Source organism: Formica exsecta, unplaced genomic scaffold (assembly GCF_003651465.1).
Source record: "Formica exsecta isolate Colony F162 unplaced genomic scaffold, ASM365146v1 scaffold258, whole genome shotgun sequence".
In the NCBI taxonomy this organism is placed as follows: domain Eukaryota; kingdom Metazoa; phylum Arthropoda; class Insecta; order Hymenoptera; family Formicidae; genus Formica; species Formica exsecta.
This window is the reverse complement of record NW_021849849.1, coordinates 1,193,100-1,208,925: the sequence shown is the minus strand read 5'-3', so window position 1 is coordinate 1,208,925 and position 15,826 is coordinate 1,193,100. Positions and strand designations below refer to the sequence as shown.

Genomic DNA, 15,826 nt, shown 5'->3' with positions numbered 1-15,826 from the left:
TATATATATAGAAGAGAGAGAAGAGGAAACACAAGAGTGAGCCTTCACGTTTTTGTGCGCGAGTTCTACGAGAGAGAGAGAGCAAAGTTATTAAAGTAAACATGTCTCTGGATAAGTTCGCGGAAGGCGGTGTGCTGCAGAAGGAGATGGAGCGTCTGGAGATCGAGGAGAAGAACGGCGACAGTCAGAGGTAAAGACAAAAATTACTTAAGCGTTATCTCTTTTGTTAATCGTCCCAATTATCTCGATATCTCACGCATCAGTCGAACTAGATGTTATATTTATCGAGCGTATATAGTATGGAATATTATTATCGATAATATTCTTCGCGCGTATGTCGAGAAGTTTTACATATGTAAACATAAAAAATAAATGATAGAAGTCTCTTTTTTTGTACGGATAAATTATAATGAAGAGAGAGAGAGAGAGAGAGAGAGAGAGAGAGAGAGAGAGAGAGAGAGAGAGAGAGCGGGAGGGAGGGGGAGAGATGAGCGTTTAATGCAATATTATTTTCCCGAGGCAGAGCTCAATATTTTCGATCCGATTCTCCGGATCTGCCGTGATATGATTTAGACACTTTGCGTAAATAAACAACAACATTGAGAGTTTATGAGAAGTAGGCAATAACAAACGATGCGAGCGAGGTCATTCAAAAGTAATCGACCTTGTCGTTTAGGAACAGTTAATATAATTTCGTGCGATTTATTTTATTATTGCTTAATATATTTGGCCAAAATTTCAATATATGTGTGTATGAGAATTTCAACGGAAATGTGCGAAGCTTCGTTAATAATCGCGAGTAAATTTCGATTAGTCTAATATAAGGGAGAGAAGAACTATACGTGATCTCCGTGATCGGAGCAACCATCGAGAGGCAAAATATCTCCGATTTGTCGATTGCGTCAGACGCGATTGTTTGTGAATTCGTTTTTTAAGCCGCGTGCGATTATGTAATACAACGCGCGAGCGTGAATTCCGGATATCGTTCGCTTCCGCTCTCTCAAGTCTCTTGCTAGCTCTCTATCAATATAAAGATGTATGTATTTTTAAGTTTACTTAAACCCTCGGCAAAACCTGATTTTTGTATTATTTGACGCATCAACACAATAATTATGTCGAACAAATCTGCTGAAATAAGGCAGTAATATATTCCTTCAAATATTTTTTAATCAATGGCAAATATTTTTCTAGCAAAAAAAATTCAATTATACGTGTATATAATTTCAATATATTTTTAAATCTCACATTTATTTATTTTTTATTTATTATTGAATTTTTTATAGATTGAATATATGTATATCGCGTCATTTTTATATCGTTTATATTGGCCGTTCGTCGAAAAGGATACCAACCGATTAAAAATCGACTAAAACTTGTTTCATTAATCGCATTCTCTCGCCGCTTGCGCGAGAGAAACGTCTCAAATTTACCTGACAATTTACGCGTCGCGTGTCAAATATAATGGCAGTCGATGAAATGATATTGCGATTCAGTCTCGATCGAGGGCCGTCTAATCTCACGGCCAGCGAGAATTACGTACGCAGAGTCAACAACCTCTTCGATAAATATCGGCGATAACGTAAATCAAATTACGCACGCACGCGTGCGCGGGCGCGGGAGCGGGCGCGGGCGCGGGCGCGTCATTCCTCCTCATTACGCACATTCGCGTATGCGTTACGCGACGGCGGTAACCGCACACTTTGGTACCGATCGGCTTCGAAAAATAATGAGAAATCATGTCCAGATGCTGTTATCGAATGAAAGACGCAGTGGCGTCGAACGCGATAAAGACGATTAAAAATCGTTAAAGAATTTGTAAGAGAATTAAAGATGCGTTATTAAACAAATATGTCGGGCTAAAATTATAGATCATTACTTAAATAAGCCCTTTCTTGCTATTAGTAGCTTTCATTGTACGTAGAATCAGGCTGAAAATTTCCGTTGTCTTTTTAGAAATTTTGCAGTGAGTCATCATGTTAAGTCATTGAACATTAAGCAGTCATTCGTAGTCCATTTACGATAATTTGTACGAATGTGTCACACTTTATGCGATAAGATTATGACGTTTTAATCATTAATTCTATACGGAAAGAGATCCTTTAAGATTCCCTGGCATTTTGCTGCCAATACGGTGCTTTTCATTTGATCTGTTTTCGTCATAGCAGAAGAATTAATAGCTTTCAATAGAGAGTAACCAGTGTCGCTCCATCACTCGAAGATAAGAGATTTAATACCTCGTACAGCGATCTTTTCTCTATAATCATAAGGAAGAATTGATTGCATATACGTTTCTTGTTTTCGTCTATATCACAACGTATCGTGAAACATATCTCTCGAAATGAATCATATATAAAAAGATTAAAATCGTGATTAACAAATATGCCTAGATAAAATAATAATTTGATTTTTATTTAAATTTATTTTATTATTATTTCTTATTTTTGATATTATTTCTTAAATTTAGATGTTTATAATTAATTTGTTTATATTAATCCGACATGAGATGCGAAAAAAACGTTATCAAATTGAGACTATTATCGAGATATTTGATCAACGAAATGAAATGCATATTTAATTTTAATGTAACGATGTTGATTTCTCGAATAAAGAAATTTGATCGTGAAAATTTCAAAGGACGCGATCGGTGGAGAAATAATTTAAATTCCGATGCTTGATGAGCCAGTTTCCTCGTTGCCTAAGGTCGGCCCTGATCTCGATGTTGTACGTGGCATGATTTCGTGGTCGTCCCTGAAACGCGGCGTCGCCATCGGCATGGTGGACGTCACACGGACGGGAAACTCTTTTCGGCGTAGAGTTTATCACACGTACGTGCGATGTTTACTTATCGCGTTATCGCTCGATCGAAATTCTTTGATCGGGAAAATCGAACAGAGGTACCTACCAAGAAATGTAAAAGTAATTTGAGAAAGGTTAACGGTGCCTGATGTTAAAGTATCCCTTTGAAAAGGAATTTGTTGAGAAGAACGAAAGAATTATATATTTTTTTTATTTTATAACTCTTTCAATCTTCTTGAAATTTTTAAGAATATAAATATTTGATAAATAGATTTTTATGCGCTTTTTATAGATAAAAATTGTAAGACGGTAGGAAAATATTAAAATCTTTATACGAAGCGCACAATGATCTCATCGTATTTGCGATAGTAAGTATTTACCGAAAATGGCGGCGACATGGTGCGAGGGTGACATATCGCGTACGTGACTTCAAGAATGACACCCCATAAAGCAAAAACGCAACCGTGACTTATTCGAGAAGGTGGGATAATAGAGAGCAAGGTCCGAGCAAGACTTTCTCCCGCTATAAATATAACGGAGTTTTTTACCTCGCACAAGAATATCGTGGCACTTCCGAATCATTACTTCAAATTACAAACGATTTCGTCGAATTATGTTTCTAATTTTTAGCAAGTTATGTTTGTTTTTTTTAATAACACATATTTATATTAATTATTGACATAATCGATAGAGAATTTGTTCGTAAAACCAATATTAACGTTCAATTCGAATTTTCGTATCGATAAACAAAAAGGATGCATTTTTTAAATTTCTGAAAAAAAAGAGGAGAAATTTTGCGATAACTCTTTGCTGCTCTAATATTTAAAATTCCATCGACTCTCTGTTTATTCGTAAAAATTGTAAACCACTGAAATGAGGTTATTATTATAAAAAAATATAATGAAAAGTGAAGCTTAGAATTTTATAAAGATAAAAGAAGAAAATGCATATGTAATTCCAACGACGAATCCTGGCGACGCCCATGTTCACCCACGTGGGGACTCGCATCAGGTATACGCGTGCGTGCATGAATTAAGGGACAGAAATAGTGCAGTGCAACGTGTACTCTGCGAAGCCGCTTAAAAATAACGTGGGGAAATAGACCATATACGTACGGTTCTTTATATGCGACAAAGTCCGCACCGGAAACCGGCGATAAATAAATGGGCGGCAAAAGCAAGGGCGAAAGAAACGTCATATTAGTGCTCCGTATCCGGAAAAGCGTCGACTCAGCGTCAGATTTCGTAAAGGATATTCATTTAAAATATTGATAAAACGATTAAATTGATATATAAATCGGTTGGAAAATTTCGCTGATGATAAAATGTAAAAAAAAATTTGAAAAATTATACTCGTTATAACGATCGTAGGAAAATCCGTGACTAGCTAGTATTGATGCATCTTTGCAAGGAAATTTCACGAATTCTATGAAAAAGATATCATCGTAACAATTGAAAAAAATAATAGAGCGCGAGAAAAAATTCCGAGAAACTATGGGAAAAGTCGGAACGTTCGAGAAAGAAAGAAAAGCAGCTTGATGTAATTTTGACAATCGAAGTCGTGTGTTTGAAATATTCGTTTTTAAACAGTTGTCACATGGACGACAGAAAAAGGAAATTCGCTAGCTGATGAAAAAAATGGAGCGTTAATCTGACGTGTACCACACGAAATTTGTCTCGATCGCTGCGTAATATTTTTCTAAGCATGCTTGCTTACGTAATTTTCCATTACGTAAACGCATGACGACACGCACGCATACAATTAAACGTCGGGAAGTCTTCTTTCATTTCATAAATGTGAGCGCGCGCGCATATACAAACGGGATTTTTTAGGATTCTTTAGGAATCGCGATTCGCGTTTTCTCGGATCAAGAAATATAATCGTATAATCAAATATATATAAGCAACAAGAAAAGAGTATCAAATTTAATATGTTACAATTCTGTACTTATCTAACGAGCGATGATAGCTAGTGACATGCCGATGACATTTACGATAAAGGTAGATTCCGAGAAATTGAAACGATCTGTGAGCTCCGAGTTCCGCTCTTTCGGCGAGAAGGTAACGTTGAGAAATACACTCGTAATATGTCGCGAGTCGAGCTGCCATTTTCTGTTGACGCAACGCGATGATAGAATAGCCATAGTCGATTTATACATCTTAATCGCGAGAGAGAGAGAGAAAGAGAGAGAGAATAGGATAGAATAGGGAATGGACGTGAAAATAACGATGTTTAGATCGCGAAAAACGACGGATTGGAAAAAGAAAAGTCGTAAAAGTACTTTATTTATTAATTTTTATCGATATTATACGGCGACGAAACCTTAATAGAGTAACGGCGAATCGGTGGTGTCGAAATTCGATAAAAAAAAAAAAATCGCACGCGATCGTGAATTCCGATTCGATGGAGAAACGAAAATTTATAGAAATATTCAGCACTTTCAGACCAGGATCGAACGCGTAAAACTTTACTTTCGCAATCTTTAAAGATACGAAGAAACAAAAATTCTCTTTAAAAAAAAATATGAATGTACACGCGAGAAAAATACGCGCGGTTGGATCGTACAGAGAAATCGCGTAATGATTTCGAGCAGGATTGCGCCGCTATTTATCTCATTTTATTTTACGACAAATAATTCACGACGAATAACTATAATAAACTTAAGTGGCGAAGAAGAACGGAGGACGCGATTTGTTGCATGAGAGAGACGCTACGCTAGCGGAACAACGTGCGTGACTTAAATTTGAAACGGTCGGTGCGTGTGTCCAGATATAATACGAGACAGTTCGACGTGTGTCCGTCGATTATTTGCGAGTAATATAAAATGTAAATGACGAACGCGCGGAGGTAGATTCCGAGAAATTGAAACGATCTGTGAGCTCCGAGTTCCGCTCTTTCGGCGAGAAGGTAACGTTGAGAAATACACTCGTAATATGTCGCGAGTCGAGCTGCCATTTTCTGTTGACGCAACGCGATGATAGAATAGCATAGTCGATTTATACATCTTAATCGCGAGAGAGAGAGAGAGAAAGAGAGAGAGAATAGGATAGAATAGGGAAAGGACGTAAAAATAACGATGTTTAGATCGCGAAAAACGACGGATTGGAAGAAGAAAAGTCGTAAAAGTACTTTATTTATTAATTTTTATCGATATTATACGGCGGGGAGCGACGGAATATCGTCACGTGTCATATGGCATGTCGGCCAGAGACAGCGTTTCTACGTGGCGTTGTTCGTGGCTCTATCTTCCAGTGAAAACGCGTATCGCTCCTTTTTTTCGCGTCGGTAACGCAGATATCTACGAGAAAGAAAGAAAGAAAGATAAACGCACGCACATTGTCATCGCGGAAAATTCTATTTCCAAGAGTATTCCTTCCACGTCTTACAGCGACTCAGAATACTCGATGAAGATATTTGATTGACTCTTCTTTCTTAACATTAGAATCGATTCACATTCAAAAAATCCATTTCACAAAATACTGAAATCCGTGCATAATAATGCGTGTAGAGAAAACAATTATCATTTCACAAAGCTCAATGAAAAAGAAAACCGGTTTTCAAAATTTTCAATTTTTGAACGCTAAGTATTCCGGCTACTCCAAGCTTTAAATAAAAATTCTGTTAACATAAAATCTACAATTGAAAAGAACAATAAAAAAAAATCATATTTTACTATTTATCTATTTGGATTTTTCTTGTATTCATCAAAATATAAAAATAGCTTCAAATATTTATAATTAAAAAACAAGTAATATTAAATTGATGGAGGAATTTTTGGATCGTTAAAATTAACGAGAGAAACACGGTATGAACAATTCAAAATGTTTTTTACGATTTACGATCTTCTTACAATATCTTAAAAGAAACCAAAGAACGATTGTAACAGAAAAGAATTGCTGCGTTTTCCATTCTGTACATTTTATCGCAGGAAAAATGAAAAAAAAAGCTCCGTTGAATGCAGGTTGTCGTTTGCGTCTAATGTTTCAAAGAAAAGAACTGCTTCCTCTCCTCGCTCAAATTTTTCCGTTGCCGCCTGCATCGAGAAAATGACACTTTTTTTGTCCTTCTGTCAATCCCGATGTAACCGCCGTCAAAGTTTCTCCTGGGAAATCTCTCGGATAAAGAAGGCAGCTAGATTTCTGGCATGTTTCATTTAATGGTCTTTTAAGCGCTACGGGTGAATTTCCAGGAAGGCCTCTCTGGCGGTTTCTAACGATTTTTTTTTTTTTATTTGAGCTATTCTCTTCGTATGACAATGAAATCGAAAATGCCTAAGCTGGCTTTGTGCAAATACGAAAAATAACAAAAGAACCTATATCTCATGAAAATTTCCATTGGGATAACTGCGTCCGTTAAGACCTTTTTTCTAAAATTTTTCTGTCTGCTCTAAGATTTTCAAGCTATGATGAATTTCCAGAAAGGCCTTTCTGACGGTTTCTATTTTTTTTTCTTCTCTTACCTAACAAAAATATTTTTAAGCTTCTTTAGGTGATTTTAGAAAAATGCGACGAATTGTTAAACGATTTGAGAATAAGCATTCTTTTTTTTGTACCTGTTTTTTTTGTTATACGTTTTCCCTCTTTTTTTACTTTCCGTTTTTTCTTTATCCTATTTAATTTTTTCATAAAGCCTTTAAAGAAACTGATGATATTTTATGTTAAGTTCTATGTAAAGTTAGTTATCCTTTTTACCATTTTTGACAATGGAAAATAAATGGAAAGTAGGCGTCTCTTTTTTAGTAACAAAGAAAAAAAACGTCAAAAGTTCTTTTGATGAAAGCAGGTATCTAGCTAATTTGAAGAAATAATTTGAAAAGTGTCCATTTCTTTCAAATTTTACTGACAATACGAAAAAAAGTTTTGATAAATATTAAGTTTCTTTATGCGTCCAATTTTTTTTTGGCGAGATATATCTTGAGAGCGTAAAAATGGCGCCAACACTCAAGATGGCAACCGCCATTTTGCAAACCGGCTTCCACGATGCTTCCCACCGATTAGCAAGTTGATTCTCGTCATTCGTATCGGGTAGCACCAAGTCTTATTTTACGACTTATCTGCGAATAGTAAATCAAAGTAATAAAATCAATGAAACAATAACAATTTTTTGTTCAAATTTTCAATAGGCGCGATTTTTTTTTTTTTTTTTTTTTTTGACTATACCTTGTTATAAATGAACAGATCAATAGCTCAAAAATTAAAAAAATTATAAATATGTTGCATAAATTATATCGTAAATCACATGATATTACGATACGAATTTTATTATATCGACATTATTTCATAACAAACTTGTATTGCAATATTAATTTATTTTACGACACATTACATAATTATAATGGAAAAAATTTTATGGTACAAATTACACAATATTTATTGTAAAGTGGAAATTTAACGTCATTAGAATATTTATTGCTATAAAAATTGTCAATTATATATTTGTTTTATTGTTTATTAATGATTATGCCTTTGTTTGTGCATCAATTTATTTAAATAATTATAATTCTTCTTTATAAAATATAAAATGTATATAATATTATGTTGAAAGTAAAAATATGATTATATATATATTAGTATGTTCCAAGAGTATAAAAATTATATTGTAATTTTTACTATAATATTTTCTCTGTGTAGACATGATAAATCAAATATGTATTTTTTAGTGAATATGTATATATTACAATATATAATTATAAAAGTTTTAAATGTATGAAACGCGTATTTTCTCTTTTACAGTCAATATCAAAACGAGGAAAATATCGTGAAAAAAAAAAAGTGAAAATAGAAAAATAATACGCTAATAAATATTATTAAATAATACTAAAAAAGGAGGATAATCGGTAAACGTGAAAAAATTCTTTTAGTTTCTTGCATATTGCGAGTCGCGCTGCTAAATAATGTGCATCGGAACGTTTCAGCGCGATATTAAAGCTCGCGCGATAGTCACGGAATTTTCTCTACTCAGCTCGAGCGCGAAGTTCCTTGCACTCTCTTTGTCTCTCCTGACGATCAATGCACCCGCGGTCGATTCCGTTTCCACCTTGTGGCCGAGTAGGATAGACGACACTCGCCGAGTAGTCTTTCGTCTCTCGTATCCGTAAGGATGCGTTCCTAGAAATGCAACGGAGCCGCGCGCTGCCGGCGGTTTCTCTGTAACATTGATTAGTGTGTCTTATCAGAACCTCGTAAGCAGCGTGCATCCACTTGGCTTTCTCGCTCCTCTCGCGAAATTTCATCTTGATCTTCTTTCTCGAGGATGAAAAAATTGTAGCCGCGATTGCAATTTATAATTCTTTTTTAGGACATTGAGAAAATATATGATAGTCTTATGTCCAATGTAAATTATAAATTTTAGTTTTGTAAATCTTTTAAAATCTCTTGCACATATTTATAGATAAAAATATAAGAAATTATTTTTAATTGTTTATATTTTAATTGTCGAAATTATAACTGAAGTAAATTAATACAAATTTATTATTGTGATCTGTAGACATTCAAACGTGCAAACATAACAAATAAATTGTGCGAACGAGATGTAAGCGAATTTAAAACATACGATTGCACAAACTGATATAAAATTTAATATTATTTTCTAACGAAAAATAAATTTATCTATCTTTAAGATATTTATTTCTCTATCTCGCTAATCCTGTGTTTGGCCATAATTTCGAAAGAATCTTTAGGTGAAACAAGAATAATATGAAAAATAAAGTTGCGTAATATGATACGAATGAGAACAAAAATAATCTCTATGATTTCAACCTCTCCTTTACCCTCGCTCGTGTCATATTTAAAAAAATTAATTAAATTATTGTATGATTGCGTACTGATTATCGCACCTTTTCCTTTCTTTCCAACGACCACGTGTAATGGCTTGTAAATGTACAAGGGGGCTCTTTCCGGTCGGTCGTGAACTAACCGAGGTCACGCGAGCTTACGTAAAAAGGCACGTATCTGGTTTTCGCGATCGAGCCAGGCCGAAGGCTATTATTTATTCAACAGCCTCGTCCCACATTGAGCTTTCCGTCGAGCCCGTACGAGTCCGCGACGTCAGGCCAAAGAAGGACTACAAATAAAATGAGAGAGAGAGAATTCGGATGGAGCGAAGGTTCGGGCACTTTAAAAATACTCTAAGAAATTTATTATATTTTTTATGTTTCTTCCTTCGTCCTCTACTCGTTAAGATTTTGTTCCCCATATTATTAATATTGTAAAAAGGTATTCGTCAATTTAATATTTTGATTAGGAATTAATATATAGGATATTTTATGTTGACAATTTATTTTTTTTTGTTTATTTTCTTTTTTAATGGAATTTCTGATTGACGAATTATGTATTTTTGATATTTTATTCTAAATACTTTTTTGCAATATTATTTACAAATATCTGTGAAGCATTAAATATTAAAATAAAATAAAATTAAGATTCATCGAAATAGTCGATGCGGTAGATAATTGCTCCTTTCTTTGCTCTCTTTGCTTATTGCAAATTTTAATTTGCAATTTTTGTAAAAAAAAAAAAAAAAAAAAATCGTTTCCCACCAAGATTATCGAGTTGTCTAAATTTCTTAGTATAAATCTCACATTACGTGAACAATTATCGCGCTCGCGTCGCAACTTGATAATTAAACTCTCGCGTTCGTGTATTCGCGCTGCGTTTACATTCTCGAGATGTATCGCGCATATAAAACCCCGGGCGGAAATGATCTAAACGAAACGAAGCGAGAGAAACAGAGAGACACGAAACGATCGAAACGCGAAAGGGGGAAAAAAAAAAAAAAGAAAACAAGGATGGTCGGAGATATTTTGGAGAGGGGAGAGGGGGAGGAGGAAAACTCGGCGCGGGTTCTAACAAAATTTTAATTAAATTTCATAATCTGGAGACGACGCTGTCTCGAGTATTGTACGCGACCGGGAACTTAAGCCTTTGTCATGCGGCGGCGACGCATTCTCGCACTCACGGAAAACGCGAGTACCGCGTTGCACTTTTCGTTCCCTCTCCCCCTCCCGCTACTCTTTTACTTCTTTCTCTCTTTTTCTATCGCGAGATGAATGCAACGTGCGGCGATAGCAGCAGCGGCGCGTTGCATTTAATTAATTCCCTGCCGATTCCCCCGCCGCACCCGCGATGTCTCTTTCGTCGCCGTTTATTTTATTCGCTTCTATTTTTTTTTTTTTTTTATCCTGTGCGGTTAAACAGCCGCCTAAATTCGATTAAAACTAGAATCGACGCCGCCGCAGTGGGACAGCCGCTTCCTGGCGTTCTTAAGGCACGCATCGCAGCCGGGATTACCTAGATGAACGATAAACGACGGCATATTTTTGATCAGAAGAGGATGAGCGAGCGAGAGTGAGCAAACATAGTGGATATTTTAAAAATTTCGTCTCGTCTTTCGTCAAAGCAACTGACATTTGTGTATTTTAACAAAATTTAATAATGAACAGTAAAATTTAATAACGTGATATGACAGGAATAAAATTATCAGATATTAGCGAGTATAGATTAAGTTTCTATATAAAGTTTAGATAATTAATATTATTGATATTGAAAATATTATTATTAATATTAATGCGTGTTAATATATCAGAATTAACACGGATATTGAGCAGAGATTCTAAGAGAAATACGAGGGAAACATTCAAAGCGAAAGTGAAGCCAATCTGTAATTCACAAGATTCACTTTAAATATGCAATTTTTCTCAAAGCGAATCTTATGAACCGCAAATCTCCGCTTTATTCGTACTTTCAACTCCTTACACACGGGATCGCTTTCAAAGGATTTTGGCGAATTTATTATACCTGTCTTAACGTATATTTTTAATGCTACGAGATAATGCTTAATCTGCTTTCGGTTTCAATATCAAATGAAAGAATATATTATGATATAATCTATAGGGCGCGTCTTTAATCTTTCCTGAGTTTGATAAAATTTGATAAAACTGATTTTAGAGATTAACTTACGTCAGAGAATATATAAAGGAAATACGATAAAAGTCAAAATATGACAAAAAATTTACAACTGAACAAGAGTATTATATCATCTTCTACTCTATAAAAAATATATTTTAGAAGAATACTTTTTTGGATATCTTTTATTAAAGACGTCTTAAGAGAGATTGTGTTATGCAAAAGTAAAATCTCTTCCTTCTGATTTTTTCCCGCGTTCGCGAATACCAGCCGCGGCTTCCTCGTCGACGGCGACACGAATTTTGAAGATCTTTCCTTTTGCCGTCCTATGCGAAGGGCTGGGGCGGTACTCTCTTCCAAGTACGAGTCCCCGAAAGAGAAGCCGTATGGTTAAATTTGCGCAAAGTACACCGGTGATGCCGCGATCTACAGGCGTGTGTGCTTCGCCCACGCACCTTCCCAAAGTATTGATTACTTTCCGCCTGTGGGAAGGTAGGGACGCGAATGTGAAGGGTAGGAGAAGAGGAGCAGGAGAAGGATGAGATGGTGGAGGAGACGGTGAGGACGGAAGGGAAATGATGCGCGCACTTTCTCTTTCTCTTTTCCGCTCCCTCTTTGTCATTTTTCGCAACATCTTCCACTCCCTCTCGTATACTCTTTATTGATTAATTATTTTTATCATCATTATTTCTATATTTAAATTTAAGTGTTTTAGGATCGTTTTGTGTGTGCGAATATATGTCATTTCCGTTAACCTAGCATCGCATTACTATAGGAAATCAAATTTGGAAGCACTTGCTTATATGGCACAATTAAATGTTAATTTATTGTTAATTTGTTGCGCTAATTCCGAATTTATTACCAATTAGTATTTCTTTTGAGTGTATTAATTTTACAGAATATATACAACCGCGTAAAATTTATTGTTTGATCCCATTTTTAGTACAATCAATTTATTATGTATATTTATTAGAGTACTGTATGTGCACTGCAGATATAAGAGTTTTCTTTCTTTTGCATATATTTTCTTAGTTACATTTTCATAATCATTTTTTATATATATAATATTTTTATACTTTGCCATTTTTATAATTATTGTAAATTTTTTTCTAATAATTCATAGAAAAATTATTTTAGTAATTTAAAAAATTTATAATTACCATATTTCTTTTTCTCTCTTTCTTTCATACATGCATATATGCTTTCTTTTATTCTGTTGGTTTTCTCATCAACCGACGCTATGTATACATTCGTTCTTGCTCCCTCGCTTTCGCCCTCGTCCTTTCATTTCGGCTAAAGCCATCGTTGATACCGATGGTCATCTACTGAAACGTGACCCTCCTATCTCGACTTAAGGCCTGCGGGAAAATTTTGACAATCATCTCGTTTTCTTAGCTTCGTTAAATATTCCGGATAGAATTATTAGTTAGATGAGTCGCGCTAGATGAAAAGAAAGTTGCGGATTTGCTCTTGTGGTAGACGACGTCTCTTCCGAGAGACAATTTAGCGCTGATTGCCCGGAGAGACGAGTCTTACATAGCAATTTTTTCAAACTTGCTAAAAAATCTTATTTAATGAAAATAGTTTTATTTTTCATTCAGAAATATATATGTATTTGTGTTAATAATAAATTCGAAAAGTTATGGTAGCCAAACTTTGTTTTATTTTTAAAATAGGCAACAGTTGTGGCAATCTCTTATTGTGACAGCAAAGTTTTGTTTCTCTATACCTATGTATCTGACGTCAAAAAGTACATACTCGAGACTATATCGCGATCACGTGATATATAGCTAGAAAAGGTTCATGGAGAAATTTTTTAGAATTATTCTCGCTTTAATGAAATACTTTTCTGGATTTTTCCTTTTGGATTCTCACTGTGGGATTTTACATATAAAAAAAGTCGCGACTTTCGATCGTATGTAGAGCGGATTGCAATCAATTTCTGTCGAGAGGATCTCTCTTTGTGCCAAAAAAATTCTATCGCGTAAAATACTTGCGATATTTCCGATAACGACCCCGATTCATTATTAACCCGATCGTGCCAGATTCCGTATCTGTGCCATCGACCGTCATTCATCATTTAGGCGGTGCAAAATCGGGAAACGCCGAGCTTGGTGCAAACCGCGAAATCGACAAATATACACGCCGGTATCTTTAGCGGCGTCACTTGACCTGCGATATAAGAGGATTCTCGCGCTGATCGATCGATGTGTCCATTTGTGACCCAGATCTTTTGAGACCTGTTTCCATCAAATACATATTTAAATTTAAATTAAGCCCTACTATAAAGAGAAATTTGTTGATGAGCAAAAATTTTGATTTTTATTGGATAATCGATGCGTAGTTTGATATTGGTAAAAATAGTTAACATTTGAGACCTGAAACAACTTGGTCCGTTTATCAATTCTTGAATAATGCCACAAGAAAAGAACTAGCAATTTTTTAAGGATTTCAAGATAGTGACCCGGTTATTACTTCGACCGAGTTGCATCGATTATCTCGTCGGTAGATATGTCAACCCCCTTTCAAATACGTGAAAATTAGCCCCTCGAGTCACTTTGTTTCAGTGAAAAGAGGCGAGAACTTATTTTATCACTTTCTTTTCTCATCATTTTTACCGTTATTCGTATTTTTATCAATCTTCTAGCTTTTCTGTTATTCTTATATGATCATATATATTTTTATAATATTTATCACCTTAATGTGATAAAATTTTCATTTAATTAGATTACAGTCGAATAAATATTCAAGAGCGCATAAATTATTTAAAGCTCTTCCCGTGCAATAATCTGCAAACGACATCAAAATATATTTTTCTACAAGCAGATATTTCCTGGCAAAAGGAGCAGTTTTACTTTGACAAATTAAACGAATCTTCACTTTACCCGTCCATTAATTCGTCCTGTACGTACATAATTTTAAGATGAAAATCGATTAATGAAAGATTGGCGGGATGGAATGCCCGATCGATGGCGCGAGCGATAGTTCGACGGTGGTCGGGCCGTTCCCGAAAATAGCCGCGAAAGCGGACGCGAACGGAATGGCACGCGAAATGACGGGCCCATCTTCGTTATCAGCCCGCGCGCCGTCAATTTTCGTAGGCGCGAATCGGCCGACTGCTGTGTGTGCAATCACTTTAGGCGGTAGGAGAACTTTCCGAGTCTCGCCGAATCGATCCGCGTTCGGTCGTTTCCCTGGCGAGAACCACCCTGGCGGATTCGACGACGACCGATGCACGCGCGTGCCTCCGAATCGGCGCATCTTAAAGCGCGATGAGACCAAAAGACGTACGCTGGTCGAGAGGTCGAGAGTTCTCGGAGAGAAAAATCTGCAGTTGCGTTGAGAGGAGAAAGATTGTGTGTGACAACACAAAAATATCGAATCTGAATTTTCGGAAAATCCGCGTAAATGCTTCTCCTTCAATTTTGAAAATCTTGGAAAATTATCGCGATTACATATATATTTTATGATTTTTTAGGAAACTGTTTAAATTAAAAAATTTTTTTTTATATAAAATTGTGTATATTTAAATTATAAATTTTGCGCGCGATACATTGCGTGTGTAGCAATACGTAATATGAGAATATCATCTACTATTGTAATATAAACGCTGTATGATTTAATTTGAGAATTATATCACGTTGAGAGAAATGATAAATAGAAATGTCATACGATAAATAACGAATGTAAATCTAGTGTAATAATTTAATTGTACATGTTGAATTAGCAAATAATGACTTTGATATATTAATTGTTTGAAAGCACGGAATGTGTATTGAGTTTTTAATAGACGCGCAGCGTCAAGTCCTGCATATCGATATATCACTAATGGTTAAACAACTGTTTGATTCGCAAATTTTAATTCTCTATAAGTATCGTAATCGATAATGGAGACTTAAATAATTGGAGATACAATTAAAACTTTATTTTCACCGGATTTTCTGTGTTCCACATATTATTATTACATAAATTTGAATTTTATTATATATAAAATATTACTATATAAATTACTATTATATAAAAATTTTTGTGGATAGAAATTTATAATTTATATTTTTTTCTGTTGCAGGTAAGCATATTTTTTGATGACTACAATCTTTGTAATGAGAGAGCGTCAGGTGATCGAA

At 35.1% G+C, this 15,826-nt stretch overlaps 1 protein-coding gene across 4 annotated transcripts in view; it reads left to right on the top strand.

The window, feature by feature from the left end:
- The first annotated feature begins 6 nt into the window (after positions 1 to 6).
- Positions 7 to 15,826, top strand: part of LOC115236607 (insulin-like growth factor 2 mRNA-binding protein 1) — a 49,707-nt gene continuing 33,887 nt past the window's right edge. For all 4 annotated transcript variants that reach the window (XM_029809160.1, XM_029809157.1, XM_029809159.1 and 1 more), the window contains exon 1: positions 7 to 190. In XM_029809160.1, the coding sequence (XP_029665020.1) occupies positions 102 to 190 (89 nt within the window). In that variant the 5' untranslated portion in view covers positions 7 to 101. The remainder of the gene's footprint in view (positions 191 to 15,826) is intronic.